General features: G+C 53.1%; 1 protein-coding gene across 6 annotated transcripts in view; it reads left to right on the forward strand.

Annotated features, from left to right (window-relative positions):
* The window catches only part of PLXNA1 (plexin A1), a 356659-nt gene that overhangs the window by 270381 nt on the left and 68757 nt on the right, over positions 1-17521 (forward strand). For all 6 annotated transcript variants that reach the window (XM_075938783.2, XM_075938786.2, XM_075938785.2 and 3 more), the window contains 4 exons: positions 5551-5647; positions 6173-6363; positions 16297-16448; positions 16915-17035. In XM_075938783.2, coding sequence (XP_075794898.1) covers positions 5551-5647; positions 6173-6363; positions 16297-16448; positions 16915-17035 — 561 coding nt within the window. The remainder of the gene's footprint in view (positions 1-5550; positions 5648-6172; positions 6364-16296; positions 16449-16914; positions 17036-17521) is intronic.

A 17521-nucleotide genomic window follows, 5' to 3' on the forward strand; every position in this document is an offset into this window, starting at 1 on the left:
TTTTTTGAGGCATAAGGATCTTGTGCAGAAAGGGGGTTTTGTGCAAAAAGAAATTGTCCACACTGCTTGTTTTTGCACAAAAACCTCTTGTGCAAAAACGGATCAGAAGAGATTATGCAAATAAAGCATAGAAAATGTTAATCCGTGCTTCATTTGCATTGCATCTTCCAGCAAAGGATACATCTACACTACAGGTTAACACAGCAGGGCACAGATTATCCAATATGTTCTTGGACTGCATTGGAGACAATTTTTTATTTCAGAAGGTTGAGAAAGCTGCTGGGGGGAAGCTGTTATAGTTTTGATTTTAATAAATAGGGAGGAACTGGTTGAAAATCTGAAAGTGGAAGGCAATTTGGGTAAAAGTGATCATGAAATCATAGAGTTCATGATACTAAGGAATGGTAGAAGGGAGAACAACAAAATAGAGACAATGGATTTCAGGAAGGCAGATTTTAGTAAACTCAGAGTGCTGGTAGGTAAGGTCCCACAAGAAGCAAGATTAAGAGGAAAAACAACTGAAGAGAATTGGCAGTTTTTCAAAGGGACATTATTGGGGCCCAAAAGCAAATTACTCCATTGCGTAGGAAAGATAGAAAGTATGGCAGGAGACCACCTTATCTTAACCAGGAGATCTTTCATGATCTAAAAATCAACAAGGAGTCATATAAAAAGTGGAAACTAGGTCAAATTACAAAGGATGAATATAAGCAAACAACACACCTGTGCAAGGGCAAGATTAGAAAAGAAAAGGCACAAAACTAGCTCAATCTAGCTAGAGACATAAAAGGTAACAAGAAGACATTCTGTAAATATACTAGAAAGAAGAGGAAGACCAAGGATAGTGTAGGCCCGTTGCTCAGTGAGGAGGGAGAAATGATAACAGGAAACTTGGAAATGGCAGAGATGCTTAATGATTTTTTTGTTTCAGTCTTCATCTAGAAGTTTGATGATGAAGGGATGCCTAACAGTGAATGCTAGTGGGAATGGGGTAGGTTTAGAAGTTAAAATAAAAAAAGAACAAGTTAAAAATCACTTAGAAAAGTCAGATGTCTTCAAGTCACCAGGGACTGATGAAATGCATCCTAGAATACTCAAGGAGCTGATAGAGGCGATATCTGAGCCTTTAGCTATCATCTTTGAAAAATCATGGAAGTGGGGAGAGATTCCAGAAGACTGGGAAAGGGCAAATATAGTGCCCATCTATAAAAAGGGAAATAAGAACAAACCAGGAAGCTACAGACCAGTCAGTTTAACTTCTGTGCCAGGGAAGATAATGGAGCAGGTAATCAAGGAATTCATCTGCAAGTATCTGGAAGAAAATAAGGTGATAGGTAACAGCTAGCATGGATTTGTAAAGAACAAATCATGTCAAACCAATCTGATAACTTTCTTTGATAGGATAACCAGTCTTGTGGATGAGGGAGAAGCGGTGGATGTGGTATAATTAGACTTTAGTAAGGCATTTGATATGGTCTTGCATGATATTCTTATCAATAAACTAGGCAAATACAACTTAGATGAGGCTACTATAAGGTGGGTGCATAACTGGCTCGATAACCGTTCTCAGAGAGTAGTTATTAAATGGTTCACAGTCATGCTGGAAAGGCATAACAAGTGGGGTTCCGCAGGGAACTGGTTCTGTTTAATATCTTCATCAGCCATTTAGATGATGGCAGAGAGAGTACGCTTATTAAGTTTGCAGATGATACCAAGCTGGGAGGGGTTGCAACTGCTTTGGAGGATAGGGTCATAATTCAAAATGATCTGGACAAACTGGAGAAATGGTCTGAGGTAAATAAGGACAAATGCAAAGTATTCTACTTAGGAAGGAACAATCAGTTTTACACATACAGAATGGGAAGTGACTGTCTAGGAAGGAGTATGGCAGAAAGAGATCTAGGTGTCATAGTGGACCACAAGCTAAATATGAGCCAACAGTGTGCCACGGTTGCAAAAAAAAAGCAAACATGATTCTGGGATGCATTAACAGGAGTGTTGTGAACAAGACACAAGAAGTCATTCTTCTGCTCTACTGTTCGCTGGTTAGGCCTCAGCTGGAGTATTGTGTCCAGTTCTGGGCACCACATTTCAAGAAAGATATGGAGAAATTGGAGAAGATCCAGAGAAAAGCAACAAAAATGATTAAAGGTCTAGAAAACAGGAGCTATGAGGGAAGACTGAAAGAATTGAGCTTGTTTACTTTGGAAAAGAGAAGACTGAGTGGGGATGTGATAACAGTTTTCAGGTATTTAAAAGGGTATCACAGGAAGGAGGGGGAAAATTGTTCTTCTTGGCCTCTGAGGAGAGGACAAGTAGCAATGGGCTTAAACAGCAGCAAGGGAGGTTTCGGTTGCATATTAGGAGAGCTAGTTCAGTGGGTTGAGTATTGATTTGCTAAACCCAGGGTTATGAGTTCAATCCTTGAGAAGGTCATTTAGGGATCTATGGCAAATTTGTCAGGGAGGGTATTTGGTTCTGCTGTGAGGGCAAGGGACTGAACTTGCTGACCTTTCAAGGTCCCTTCCAGCTCTATGAGATAGGTATATCTCCACATATTAGGAAAAACTTCCTAACTGTCAGCATGGTTAAACACTGGAATAAATTGCCTAGGAAGGCTGTGGAATCTTTGTTTCTAGAGATAATTAAGGGCAGGTCAGCTAGACATCTATCAGGGATGATATCAACCATTCTTGGTCCTGCCCTGAGGGCAGGGGACTGGACTTGATGATCTCTCAAGGCTCCTTCCAATTCTAGTATTCTATGATTCCTCCTATAGGCTCCTTTCTGAGTCCTAACCCTTTTGGCTGTGCTGTGGTGGTGTGTCAACAGGCTGCTAGTATCTTATTCCCTTAGCACCCCCTACCCCAGTTCCCACTGTGCACCTGTACAGACAAGCATACGTACATGCAGCACTGCTGAAATCCAGCCACCTCTGGGGGGAAGGGCAGTGGCCAGCAGGTGCACAGCAACATTTTACTGGGGATGGCTAAGGATTGCAGGGTGAAGGTGCTATAGGGTCTTCAGTGTCCGTGCAAGGGTGGTCAGGATGCAGGATTTCCTGGTCTCCCCTGGAAGCTCCCTGGCCAGTAAGCAGCCCAGGAGCCAGTCTGTTTCCATTGCAGAGTCGGGCCTTGCCCAGTGCGCATGCGTTTAGTGCGGGATACACGCTTACACATCTGTGAAAAGGCAGGTACTGTCCAAATCAGGCCCTTGTCCTTATCTCTGCATCCAGCTAGTGTGTGCTCCCGAGCCTAGTGTGAGTCCCAATAACTCCTGCTGCTGTGGAGGGCAGAGCCTCCAGGGTACCCAGCCCCAGGAAGGATGGCTCTTGTCTGCAGGGAGCCAGGTTTGGGCTGTCACTGTTGGACTCATGCCGCTGCTGCCCAAGCTATGTGCTTCTGCCTAGTGCTGCTGCTTCCCACGGATGGAAGCTCAGGGTTGGTACTTAGGACTCCTAGGTTTTATTCCCAGCTCTGTCACTGATGCACTGTATGAACTCAGGTGACTCACCTCCTCCCGCCGCTCACTCCCTGCCTCAGTTTCCCCATGTGTAGCAAGCTCTGAGATTCTTGCATGAAAAGTTGCTTATCTAATACAATGTGGTAAATGACAGCTCAGGCAAGGGGGTGCAGAGGTGTTGCTGGCTCCCTGGCAGGAGAAAGCCCCTTGACCACCCCTTTCCCCACTACCAGTACTGCTATCTGATCCCATCACAATGAATCACTTGAGTTTCCTCTGAGACAAACAGTGAGCTGGCACTGGGATGGACCAAGGGGCAGTGCTGCCACTTACCTGCTACCCCTGTCATCACACCCAGGCGGTGAAGCTGGTCAGCAGAGTAACTGGCATGGGTTGGGCGTGGGGTCTGAGCCAAAGAGAGCCAATGCGGCTGTATACGGGGCTCCCTAACAAACTCCAGCAACCCATGAATCATTCATTTAATCTCTCCTGACACGCCTGTCATTTTCTCCAGAGAGGAGCAGAGAATCTCTCGCCAGAGGAGGTCGTTAGCTGTCAGGGAAGGTTCCGACTGCCTTCCTGTCTGTGTATCGATTGATCCTCCGCCTGCGTGCAGGGGCTGTGTAGGGACGGGGCGTGGGGCTGTCAGGAGTTTGGCTCAGGTTAGAAGCAAGGTAGTGTTGATGGGGAGGAGGCCTGGGGCAGGACGAGCAGTTTGCTAAAGCTCTGATCTCTGCGTTCTGCCTCTTTGAACTGCTCCCTCCCCAGAGCTTGAGTTCTCTGGGCTTTGCAATCCAGGCGTTGAGGGGAGGGGTGTGTCTGTGCTCTGCAGAGGGCAGAAAGACATCTCCAACCTCTGCCAAGGCTTGGGCAGCATAACCCTTCCATTAAACAGGCTGCCAGGGAAAGCGCTCCTTCCTCTAGTTGCGGCCTATCTAGTGTGAGGACTGAGGGGTAATTAATCGAAGCAGCCCCCCCCCCCTCACATGTTGTGCCCAGAATGGCCCCGTTTCTGGGCTGCAGGAGCTCTGGTGAGGACTGTCTTAGGGATTTGTTCCATGAGCGAGTGCAAGTGTTGAAGCTGCGGCAAGCAGGGGCTATCCCGCCCAGTTCGCTGCTCCCAGGGAAGCAGCCCCTGTGCTCCAGGGTTTGGCTGCTCCAGTTCCTGATGTGCGGTTTTGAATCCGGGTTGTGGTGGGTTGTTAGCACCATGAGAGGCCCAGTCCGGAAGCAGCGGGGAGGGGGCCTGCAAGTTAGGCGTAAAGGGTGTCAGTGGGGGTGGGAGGTGCAGGAGACCCCAAAGGCAGTGGGTTCCTCAGCTCTGCACCCCTGAGATGGGCTAGTACTCCTGGCCTGCAGCACCCGAGGAGCAAGGAAAGGCCCCTGAGAGAGAAGCTGCCACCTTAGGACACAATGCCATGGAAAGCAGCTCCCCTCCCCATCCCCAGGTGGGGCATGCCAGGGTGGCTGTGCCACTCCTCAGCTGGGAAGTGCTAGAGAAGGGCAGTGTGAGTAGGGAAGGGGTCACCGAGTGCCCACGTCAAGCAACCTCTGTACAGCATGGCCCTGCCTGCCAGGTGCCTGTGAGCTCGGTGTCCCAGGCACCTCTTGTGCTCTCCCATCTCCTGTCCTCATGGTGCTTGGATCTGTGGGCTTGAACCCACTCATGCCGCAGGATCCTCAGGAATCCTGCCCCATGCAGCAAAGTCCCCCAGCCTGTCTTCTAGCTGCTGCAGGTGCGGGTGTGCCGAGGGTTATCTGTTTGTTGTTCCCTGCACAGGCACAGTTTCCAGCTGGCTATGGGCTCTCTTTGGGTAATGGGGCTTGTTGCCTGTTTGAAGCCCTCGGTGCGTTATGACGGTTCTTTCTTTGTTAGTCAAGGCCTTGTGCCGGAGTTCTCTTTGTCCTTCCGTCGGCTGGTTGTGGTACAACGGCACCAGCGGTGCCAGACCCACCCCTACTCAGCCAAGTCTTCCTTACTTCTCCATGCTCCCCCAGGGGAAGTTAGTGGAGAGATTCCTGGGCCTCTCTCCATCCATCAGCCCCCCTCACTGACACCGCGGCTCTGCTTTGTCTCTCCCCTTGCAGTATTTCTATGAAGGGAATGACATCAGCGACCTGCCTGTGAACCTGTCCGTGGTGTGGAATGGAAACTTTGTCATCGACAACCCCCAGAACATCCAGGGTAAGCAGGGGACGTGATCTGTCTCCGCAGCCCATTTGCCAGCCTCCCAGTCCTTCAGCCTCCACCTGGGGCTTGGTTAGAGCCGGCGCCCTCAGCCAGCCAATCTCCTAGGCAAGACGTGTTTATTCCAGAAGCGGGTCCTCTGCAACGCACTGCACCCCCAGCTATCTGGTCAGCACAGATCCCGAGTGGTTAGCTCTTCCCAGGCATTTGGCTGGCCCGTGCAAAATGAGCTGATGCTGCCCAGTTCCTTGTGGACAGGTGCCCTCTTCATAAAAACCACCAATGCCACCTCCCCTGCCAGGCTCTGCTCTCAGATGTGCCTGTGGATACTGAGCTCCCACCCCCTCACCCCACCGAGATTGGAGACCCGCGGGATGGGAATGAGGGTAGGACTGGTGTGCGTGAGGCACCTGGCCTCCCACTGCCTTTGCGGTGCCTGTGCTGGGTGTCAGCAGAGGCCTCCAGTCTGTAGGGCTGTCAGCCAGCGTGGATGACCTGAAGCCCCTCTGCCTTCTCTTGCAGCTCACCTGTACAAGTGCTCGGCCCTGCGTGAAAGCTGTGGCCTCTGCCTCAAGGCAGATCCGCGCTTCGAGTGTGGCTGGTGCGTGACGGAGAAGCGGTGCTCCCTGCGGCAGCACTGCCCAGCCTACGAGAGCAGCTGGATGCACGCCAGCAACGGCAACAGCCGCTGTACGGACCCCAAGATCATCAAGGTGTGTCCGGGCTGGGGGGAGGACGGGCCTATGTGGGCACACTCACATGCTGAATGCCGTGCTGGAGAATGCACTGCCGGGCGCAGTCCTGCACTGGCCATGGCAGAGGCGGACTAGCGTATCGAGTGCCTTTGGGGTGCATGGGGCTGTACAGACAATTAAGGAGGCAAGCTTCCTCCCCTGCAGAGTTTAGTGTAAAGGTGATGGGTAACTCACAGGTGCATGGCTGAGCAGGGAGCAGGAGACTTGGAGCTGGCACTGGGAGGGGACTGGCAGCTGTCGGGCAGGGCAGGCTCTCCGGGAACAGTTATCCATATCGTTTCCCAGGGTTTGTTTGGTGTCTAATATTCTCCCCCTAGGTGCAAGAACAGAGAGTGACTGAGTGGCGATTGGGGCGGGGTTGCTGCTTGAAGGGGGTTTGCAGAGGGAGGCTGCAGGGCAGAGGGTGACTGTACAGGCGCAAGGTTGGCCCAAGAAATGGGGTGGAATGTGGGAAGGAATCAGGGAGTGTCCAGTAGAGCAGAGCTGGCAGAGTGCAGGGCAAGGGCATCAGTCATCTCTGTCTCCTGCCTGCAGCCCAGTGAGTACATTCCCCTGGCTCCCAGCCCTCTCTGGGGGTCTTGCCTTGGCCATGGGGGATTCCCCAGCAGCACTAGTTGCTCTCCTGACTGGGATCTCCCTGAGTCTCCCATGTCACTTTGTCTGTCCCAGTAAGCCTGAATTCCCTGGTTCCTCTGTTTTGGCTGGCCCCTTGCCTACCATGGGACAGCAGGACGCAGGGCCAGCCTTCCCAGCAATGGGGGTGGGGATGTCACATCTCCTGTGCAGATGAGTGGATAAAGGGCTGGGAGCCAGGACCCCGAAATTCTGTTCCTGCTGTGGTATTGACTTGTGCGTTACCATGGGCACAGCCACACACTTGCTTTGTGCCCCAGTTCCCCCCATCCATAGCCATTCTGCATAATCCGTTAGTTAATTCTGGCCGCATGCTTTGAGATCCTCAGATGACAGGTTCTTAGGCCTGATGTGCACTTGAAATGGAGATAGTCTTAGCTGCATTGCTCTGGGGTGTGAAAGGGCCCCAAGTGATGCTCTCCTTACCCTCGAGGCAGTGAAAGCTGGGTCTGGAAGAGTGCTCTTGTTGATTTAGCAACTTTACTGGGGGAAGCAGTGACAGAAAACCCCCTTCCATCCATGCAGGCTGTCATGCATTCCAGCGTGATGCTGGCAGGTAGCTATGCTGCTCTGGTCTCTGTAGCGTAGGCGTGGCCTTGGTATCGTGGGTTGTTTGTTTATTATTCCCTCTCTCTTGTTGTTCGCACTAAAAGCCTCTCTCATGCTTTCACACCCAGGGGCTCTGACCTTTCCAGGGTATTCCTAGGCTCTCTTGGATCCCAGTGTGGAATCCCTGGCAAGCAGTGGGTCTGGGTTCTTTCCTCTTTCTTCCCTGCTCCCCAGGAAGTGGTAGTTCATCATCTCTGGTCTGTGACAGCTTTTATGACCTTCAGTTAATAAGATTGTGTATATTAATGTTAACATGTCTGTTGGGCCAGGCTCCAAGTGCATTAGGAGGGATTGGTGGGTAATTCTATTTGATGTGTTCTATTTACCCATGGATTCTGGGCCAGGCAGGCCTTGACGGTGTTAATTACCGGAGTCTCAGCACAGTATCTAATCTATTTGGGTTTCAGTGTCCTATCAGATGAAGGCTGGAAATGAGAGTCGTGCCTCTCCCGTTCCCCAAAGTCACTCAGCTCAGGCTGGTTATTGGCACTGCAGTGACGGTCGCCCTAGCGCTGCTGAGACGAGTAATTCCTTTGCAGGCACATGCCTGCCATTCACAGCAGTGGCTGGGAACCCTTCCCTGAAAATGTCCACTTGCTGCCCATCCACTGGGATTTTGTTTCAAATCAGTGGTAAGAAATAATAGCAGTTAAGACCATCGAGCCATCCTGTAGCAAGAAACTATAGCCAGAAACTGGGAGACATTCTGCTCTGGGAGTTGGATTGGCCCTTTGCCTTCTATCCCAGAGCCTGCAGCTGCACTTTATGGAAGGCGGAAAAGACTATTGTCCCTTTGTTGTAGAGGAGGAAACTGAGGCACAGAACAGGGATGTGTCATGGTCCCACAGCAAGTCAGCTGCGGAATTGGCGGATGAGCTTCTGATGCTATCGGCAGTTGTAATCACTAGACACGCTGTTCCATGCTGAGTGAATGACTCACTGCAGAGTCCATACAACTCCCTTGCTCTAGGTAGAGGAGTAGTTTCCTATCAGCCTTGGTGCTGAGGCTTAAATCACGTAGGAATTGCCATGCTGGCTCTGAGTTGGGGGCCATCCAGTCCAGTGTCCTATCTCCAGCAGTGCTCAGCACCAAATGTCTCACAGGAAGGTGCAAGAAACTTCTTAGCTTCTGACAAGGAAAGATTGGCTTATACCCTGAAGCATGAGAATTAACAGCGCTTCCAAAATATCTGCTAACATTAAAGCAATAATAAGAACGGCCATCTTGGCTTAGACCAAAGGTCCATCTAGCCCAGTATCCTGTCTTCTGACAGTGGCCAGTGCCAGGTGCCCCAGAGGGCATTAACAGAACAGGTAACCATCATGTGATCCATCCCCTGCCACCCATTTCCAGGCACTGACAAACAGATGGACCTAACCTCCATGAATTTATGTAGTTCTTTCTGGAACTTGTTTTAGTCTTGGTCGTCACAACATTCTCTAGCAAAGAATTCCCTTTGTTTGTTTTAAACCTATTGCCTGTTAATTTCATTTGGTGACCCCTTAGTTCTTGTGTTATGAGAGAGAGTAAATAACACTTTCTTATTTACTTTTCTCCACATCACTCATGATTTGTATAGACCTCTATCATATCCCCCCTTAGTCATCTCTTTTCCAAGCTGAAAAGTCCCAGTCTTATTCATTTCTCCTCCTACGCAGGGGCAGCCTGTCCATATAGGCGAACTAGGCGGTCGCCTAGGGTGCCAAGTTACTGGCAGCTAGTCTAGGGCCGCTCCTGCTCCTACAGAAACTGACAGTAACCTCCTCAGTGAGACCTGTGCAAAGTCAAGTTTGTCTGAACCAATGGCCCTTCAGTAAATAACTCTTTCATTGTTTGAGGACCTGCAATAGGGGGGGAGGGGGGGGGGGGGAGAAGAGAGAGAGAGAGACACACACACACACTCTCTCTCTCTCTCAGTTGTCCCATGTTGGGGTCTCAGTAACAGAGGCATCCACAATTAGTAGACACGTCTGAAAATGCTCTGAGACTTTGGCATGCCTCAGTTTCCTCATGTCTACAATGCAGCTAATTAGAGTGACCTGCTTCTGATGGGAGTTAGGAAGCTTTGTTACTATCTTTAAAGAGTGGGGAGCTTCTTGCATTAGCAGGTGCTGGGAGGGCCAGCGTCTTGATTATGTTCTAGTAGCTAAATGTCCACCCTCTTCACCTGGGTGTAATTTTTAAAGTCCCAGGTGTAAAAAAGCCATAGGTGGCTGAGAACTGGATGGTAGCAGACCTGGGGATATTCTCAACAGAAAGAGCTCCCAGCCATGCTTGTAGCTGTGTCCATTGTTTCACACTGACTCCACCGAGATGTTAGGCTTCAGAGTGAGACACACCGTGAGTTCCTGGAATTGTTTTATGTCAATTTCTTTCTGCTTGGGAGTCAGGTTAGGACTGAAATACCCCGGTTCCGCCTTCCTCGGGGTGTGTCTGCCATGTAGGAGACCAGCTGTCACCTTAGTTTAAACTATGTTAAGCCACTTCTGCATAGAAAGAGATGCTGCCTTGAACTCATGGTCTCACACTGGGCCCGATCCTGCTGCTACTCATTGGTTTCAGTGAGAGCAGGATGGGACATGTTGCCTCAGCCCAAAATGAGTCATTCATCTGTGCAAACCTTCGCCCATCTCCTCTGCAAGCCCCACTCTACGAACAGTGCCCCGAGTTCAACTGGCTGTGTGGCATGTGGGCAGCCCTGTGTGTCCTGGATGCAATGGGGTTGGGGGGATCCTGCTTCTGACGGATCCCTGGCCGGGAGGAGAGGAGGGTGGATGGGGTTTCAGTGAAAGTTTGCTGGTGGAATTCTGTCCAGATGAGCAGGAGGAGTAAGTTGCCCGTGTGACAGGATGTGCACAGGCACGGCATTACTGCCTGTGTGACACACTGTTACTGCAGAAACAAGGGGGTGGGGAGTTCACTCACCCATCCCATTTCGCTCTGAGCTCCACAGCCCCAGAATGCTGGGAGTGTTGCAGCGGTGCCCAGACTCCTCTAGCACTGTGCGTCTCAGGAGCCGGGTGTGCTTAGCGAGCGTGCATGGATTCAGCCCGTCAGCCCCCTTAAGTTGGGTCTGTATCGCTAGCCTTGAACTACAGATGGGGAGACTGGGCAAGACACTGCTCCTCTCTGTGCCTGCATGTCCGCCAGTGAATCCGTGGCAGAGCTGGAATAGAACGAACTCTCCTGACTCCACATCTGGTGCTGAGACCAGTAGACACTCAGTCTCCTTGTGGGCTCTGTGTGTGGTGGGGATACTGGGGTTTGGTGTCTGTACCTCACACCTGCGGGGGCCATGTAGTTCAGATCTCCATGCAAGACCCAGCTAAAGTGCATTAGATAACCCCTTTCCTCGAGGGCATCAATCCACGCACAGTGCAAAGTACCCCCAGGCTTCTGGCGTAGTGCGACCCTGCTGTGAAAGATCCTGTGCTTACGTGGCAGCGGATGCAGCTGGGCAGGATGAAGGGATGCTGGTGGAGATGTGTTGAGCCGGGCAGGCTGGGATGGTTTGCGAGGTGCCTCGGCAGAGTTGTGTGTGGGCCACAGGAGTTGGAGTAGCGGGGCGCTGCGGGTCAGAATGGAGCATCTCACTGAGAAGGAAATGGGAGCCAGGAATGAAATCCTGGGAGTGCTGCAGGGGAGAGGTGAGGTGCCTTGGCTGAGCTACATTAGGGAGAAACGTGCCGGTCACGTGTACCGTCAGCCTATCATTTCATGAGCCCTAGTTTTGCCTAAAATTGCCAAGGGAGATGGCTCTGAGAGTTCAGAGAGCTCAATGGCTGAATTTCCTCAGTTTCTGGAAGAGCCACCGAGGGCTGTGTGCTTTAAATGACAGCCAACTCAGCTGCTCCTGCCAGCACTGCTACCACCTGGCCAGGACCTGAGATCAGGAAATGGGTTCTCCGCTGCCTGCTCTGCGTGAGGGGAGCAGCCACCGTGCAGGCTGGTGGCTTAGAGCTTTCTCTGCTTCCCTCTTGCAAGAGCAAAATGTGCTGCCACAGCTCCTGGAACAGTCTGGATTCTTGACCCAGCTGAAGCTCCCCAGAGACAGGGCCTCCAGGGCCTCCTGACCCTCAGGCCAAGCTGTTCACAGGTGGGGCCGTGCGCTGACAGGCTGCTGGGGTGTTGGCTCAGCTGGGTAGCTGGAGAGATGGAGATGTTCTCTATGAGGAACCCAGCTGTGGCTAACAGGGATCCGCTTGTCGAACATCTTTCTTACCGATGACTCCGCTGTCTGCAGCCAGAGGAAGAGCACGCACCTTGAGGCTGTGCTGGGATGCTTTAAAAATAACCCCACCCTCAACTGAGTTACCAGAGCTAGGACTCACTTCGGGGGCAGAGGGGTGACCAGTGTAGCCGGGATTCTCAAAAGGAATCTGCACCCACAGCTGAGGCCACAGATCCCAAAAAGCATTACCCCCCTCCCCCCATGACACTTAAATAAGGGGCTTTGGAAAATCTGGTCCCCAGGGAGCATATGGAGCATGTTGAAATCAAACTCTAAACATTCCCCGTCGTGCTGCCCAGCCTTCCTCTGAGGAGAGGCTCACTGCACCCAGAGGTCAGCTGCTTCCCACACAAGAGTCCTGACTTTGCAAGGTTTCCTCAGAGGCTAAGTGACTGAGGAATTTGGGCTGCTGCTTTTCACGCTGCATGCATCAGATGTGGCATGTGCTGGCTACAAGCTGCATCCAATTAGTTGCCTCTGTCTGGGCTTGATAGCGGTCTCTCTGGCCCTAAATCATTAAAAATAAATTAAGAAATTGCCACACTAATTGTAGGTCCTGCATAAATAGATCAATGAGCAATCATCATCTGCCTTTGCAGCCTGTGCTCATATTTGTTCAGGCCTGTGGGTAGAGGGTCGTGTGGTGGTTTTGTTGTGTTTAGCCACTGCGCTGTTTGTAGGTCCTACAGTTATACAGAGCTGTGGGTGCTGCCCAATGAAGGTGGAGCATGCCTGTGTGCAGAAATGCTGCAATGATTTCGCCCCACAATATAAAGCAGAGCGAGAATCAAGCATCTTCAGGGACGGGAAGCACCCATATTGCACTCAGACACTCCTGCACTGAGACGACATCCAGCCCGAGGAAGTTGTGAGCAGGGTCCTGGGATGAGAGCATGAGGCAGAGGGATCCTAGGGGGACACTCTTGTGTGTTTGGTGTTGTGGAACCCCATCGCTGTATAGCAAGGCTGCTGCATCTGGTCCCCTGTTGTGTTGACACAGCATTGTGATGGGAAGGGAAGCGGTGAGGGGATGCTGTACGTAGCGTGGGGCCCCTCCCTAGCTGGGAGAAGGCACCATTACTGGATGTGTGTGATTCTGCTCCCAGCATCCCTGCAAAACAGATCCACTTCTAAGCTGCCGTGCACAGAAGTGCTTAAAATAAGAAAGGACCCAGCATGGAATAGGGATGTTAAATTGAGGTTATTTTAGTAATCGAGTAGTTGATAGAATTTTTATCGATTACTCGATAGGGGAAGGCAGCCCCTCTCTGACCCTACTCATGCTGGGTCGGGTGTGGGGGCGGGCTTCCTGGCCTTTAAAATTGCAGCGCTGCAGTGGGATTTGGTCTGGGACTGAGTGGGGCTGCCTGCCCAGCTGATAGCAGCCCATGTCCGCAGGGGGTCCCGGTGGAAAGTTGGGCAAAACAGCCTCTCCTGTCCCCCTCCCCCTGTTGTCTCTGATAGAGGCAGTGTGGGGAGTGGGGGAGCGGAGACAGTGCTGGGGAAACTGGCTTTTAAGCCGGCTCCCCCCAGCACTGGCTCCTGCTTCCCCCCCACTCTCGTTGCCTCTGATATAGAGCCAGTAAGCCAGGGGAGGGGGGTTAGAATGTGAGTAGTCGACTTGACTCAGGTAGTCGACTAATCGACTACTCTCTTACAACCCTAGTGTGAACTGGGCTGGGCTGTCCCCTTAGGAATGATTTACCTGCCAGCCAGCCTTGCCTGCACCCTGTTCTCTGCCACTGGCAGCCCCTGTGCCTGCTCTGGCTGGCAGGGCTGAGGAGCAAGCACTCATATGTAAAAGGACCCTGTGAAACCAATTAGCAGAAGAGCAATGTTGTTTGTCAGGGCTGGAGCTGGGGTGGGTGGGGATTTGTGGGTGGGAAGTTTGGGAGAGCCTCCCATCTCCCTGCCAGCTCTGGCTCCCGTGTGTCTTGTTTAGTGGTGACCTTCCCGCGCTGCAGTGCGAGCGGTGTCATCTCTTTCCTGGGGTTGTCGCTCCCCCCATGCACGGCCCTTGTCAGTTTCACCACACAGGAGGAGACATCTAACACGCCGGGGCAGCTTTTAACACTAATTTAAAAATGCCGAACAAACAGCCGCTTCTTGCCAACTGCCCCAGTGGAGCCCAATTTAGGGGAGAACAAATCTGATCGCCTGCTGCAGCTGCCTTAACGAGTCCTGATCCGGGACTTTAGCAGAGGGCTGGATTGAATTTAGGCAAACAGCAAAACCCCAAAGCCCAAATCAGTTTTACTGTTGTATAAATTCCGGCGCACAGCGTGCGATTGCCCTGAGCCTGCTGTGAGTTAACATGCGGCGAGGCCTGCGAGTCAGAGCGCAGGAATGGTAGCCAGGACTCCTGGGTTCTGCCACCAGCCCTACCCCGGACCTGAAGCAAGCCTGTGGCTCGGTGTGGGGGGATTAGGTAGGACTTGTTCTCAACAGCATCCTTAGCTGTACCTGGCGATGTCTGCAGAGCACTTGGACGAGGAGATGCACGGGGAAAGGCAGGAGATAATTAGTATCCCTGCAGTGGCCACTGCTAGATTGTCTTGCTGAAGTTGCACTCTGATCCGTGCAGTTCCTCATGGCTGGGGGGCATTGAGGCAGGGCTGCTTCCTGCTTGCTTCTCTTCCTGTGCTCACCTCTGCCCTGGCTGGGGAGAAGATGTGTCTAGCGAATGGGCTCCCACCACTAGGAGGGGCCTTTCCCCAGCTGATAAAGTAGCCAAGACCCAAAGGTACAGCAGGCCCAGGTTTGCCATGAATGCAGATAGCCTGGGCAAGCTGGTGCTGGTGCCTTTGCTGCAGCCCCATTGGGAGCTGCGATGGGCTTTGGGGTGATGGGGGAGGAGGGGGCAACCCAGGACTTGGAACAGGAAATGCGTGGAAAGGAGGGAGCTGGTTCTGGCATTGAGGCCTTCTCCATAGCAACCTGCTATTGCGCAGGAAGGTCAGCAGAGCTTTCACTGCAAGCAGCACCCAAGCGCACTGGCGGTGCTGGAGCAATGGGTCACGGTGCTGCCCCTGTGTTCATGCCCCAGCTCGTTCCCCACTGGCACCATTGTGCTCTAATAATCCACTGCCCATGGCTGTTGCTGGAGCAGCCTCCCCCTCCCCAGACTCCGTGCTGCCTGTGACCCTGCTGCCCGGCATGGGAGCTCCGTGCTCTCCCATTAATTCTCTTTAGTGCCTGCAGGTGTGTGCTGAGCACCGGGGCCAGTGAAATCTGGTGTAAAATTGCCCATAATTACCTTGTTAGCAGCCGTGGCGGGCCTGCGCCTCTCTGCTCATCCGTCATCCTGCCGGCTTTTGTCAGGCCACACCTGTCCGCTTTATTGGGAATCATCCTGCTAAATGAGGCGTCTCAATGTTGGGGGCTCCCTTCTCTCCCCAGCTGGCACCAGCTCAGGCTTTGTTTGCTGAGAGAGCCCCAGATGGCAGTGGGTTCATCTGCTTCCAGGCAGCAGCCCCTCTGCAGGGCCTGTGCTGGCCTTGCCAGGACAGCGGAGTGCGGTGGAGCTGCTCCTCCGGCCAGGGTATGGTCCTGATTCCAGGTGGTCCTCGAAGGCCAGGCAGGCCCTACCGCTTCCAAGCCGTGGCTGTCGCAGCTGGAGCAGCGGCAGGGCCTGCACACCGTGACTGTGCTCACGCATTGCCAGGCACTTATGGCGTGCGCAGAGTTCTGCGGGGCAGAGGAGGGCTCGGAGCCTGGAAAGACCCAGATTCCTTGGAGTCACACGTTCGGCTCCAAGCAGGGTTGACTCCACTACTCTGCCGTTAACTGACGAGCCAGGCAGCTTACCATGCACAGGGCTTTCGGGAGCGCCCGTGGTAAATAAGGGCGTGTTCTGCTCTGTGTGGGCAGTTGTGACATAGTGGGGGGGCTGTCTGCTCTGTGACCCGGGGTCCCCCTGTGCTGTGATGGGAGATTCTCACTGACTCTCCCAAATGTGGATTAACCCAGACACCCAGGCTCAGCCTCCCAGGGAGGGAGACAAAGGAAGGAAGGCAGAGACCAGCACCTGGCTGGAGGGCCGGGCTGGAAGAGAGTTGCTGAGTTTTTGTCTGGAATCATGGAGGAAGCAGCCTAAGCAAGGGGCTGGGATTTAGGGGCCCAGTCTCCCCCATCTCAAGGGGGGCTGAGGCATCCTAGGCCTGGCCCTGTAACCAGATTACATCTATGCTGTGCTGTATCCTGGAGAAGCAATAAACTCCCTCTATTCTACCGGCTGGTGGAGTCTGTTCGTGCCACTAGAGGGGTGCAGGAGGCGGGGGAACCCCGACGCAACGTCACAGCAGTAAGAATCCCCGGGGCCCTTATCACAGCCCAATGTGTTTGCCCTCATCCTCAGAGTGCTCTTTCCCGGCCTCCTTGCTGCCTCCAACTCCAGCTTTGCTTTGCTCTCTCTCAGCTGTCACCTGAGACCGGCCCCAGGCAGGGAGGGACCCGTCTGACCATCACCGGGGAGAACCTGGGCCTGAAGTTCGAAGATGTGCGTTCGGGAGTGCGGGTCGGCAAAGTGATGTGCATCCCCATCGAGAGCGAGTACATCAGTGCAGAGCAGTAAGTGCCCTGCTGGCAGGGGGCAGCCGGGTTCCCGGCTCTGCTATCCAGAGATGGTGCCTCACATCCCTTCTCCAGGGTGGAGGGGTTCGTGTGCTCTCAATGGGAGTGCTCACCCCGCTGCGGTGACTGCCGGCATGAGCTGTGGGCTGGTGTTAATGGGGGCACTGAGGGGAGCAGTGAGGGGCAGGGCCCATGGCTCTGATGCCGCGTCTCCCTGGGCCGGGCTGTGTGAACAGATAACAGCCCATCAGAATGCAGTTGCCAGGTGGCAAGGAACAAGCTGGGCAAAACTAGTCACAGTTCGCTAGTCAATCATAATGGTAGCTGCTCCTCCAGGAGACATGCACACCCAGCCGTCAGCCCTCTGCCCGCATCCCCTCTGCTCCTGGGCATCCATGTATAGCTCTGCGGAGACACCTGGCCATGGCAAATGCGCTGAGAGCTGCTTTCCTGCTTCCCCTAGAATTGTGTGTGAGATCGGAGATGCCAGCCCAAGCCGAGCCCACGATGCCCGTGTGGAGGTGTGCATCAGGGACTGCTCCCCCAGCTACAAGGCCACGTCCCCCAAAAGCTTCACATTCGTGGTAAGGTTATGCAGTGTTATCCAGTCCTTTCTCCCCCTGGCTCCCAGCACGTCTGCCTCCTAGGCCCCATAGTTACCACTTCCCCATCCCTCCCAGGGTCCCCAGAGCCCATCAAAACCAATCTCTTGGGAGTGGGGAGGAGGAACGGACATGGGGGGAGCCGTGTTATCACCTTCCCAGTTTGAAGCCTGCAATGAGCCCATCTTGGTCTACAGCCTTGCAGCTCTCCCACGCTGGAAAGGAAAACCCAGCTCCTCGCCACTGGCTGCTAAGACCGCAGCGGGTTCTTGGCAAGAGAGGGGGTGTCCGCTACCTGCTCTGCCTCTCTCAAGTCTCCTCTGCAATGTCCCCGGGGTGTGGGATACATCCAGACACCTGCCCTAAACCTCACTTTGTGGTTGTGCTCCGATGGCTGCCTCCCCGCTCCTGTACATCTAACTCCGATCGCAGTTCCCCCCTCTACCCCCATCCGCTCGTGCAGCTTCT

Source organism: Pelodiscus sinensis, chromosome 11 (genome assembly GCF_052426305.1).
Source record: "Pelodiscus sinensis isolate ZL-2025 chromosome 11, ASM5242630v1, whole genome shotgun sequence".
In the NCBI taxonomy this organism is placed as follows: domain Eukaryota; kingdom Metazoa; phylum Chordata; order Testudines; family Trionychidae; genus Pelodiscus; species Pelodiscus sinensis.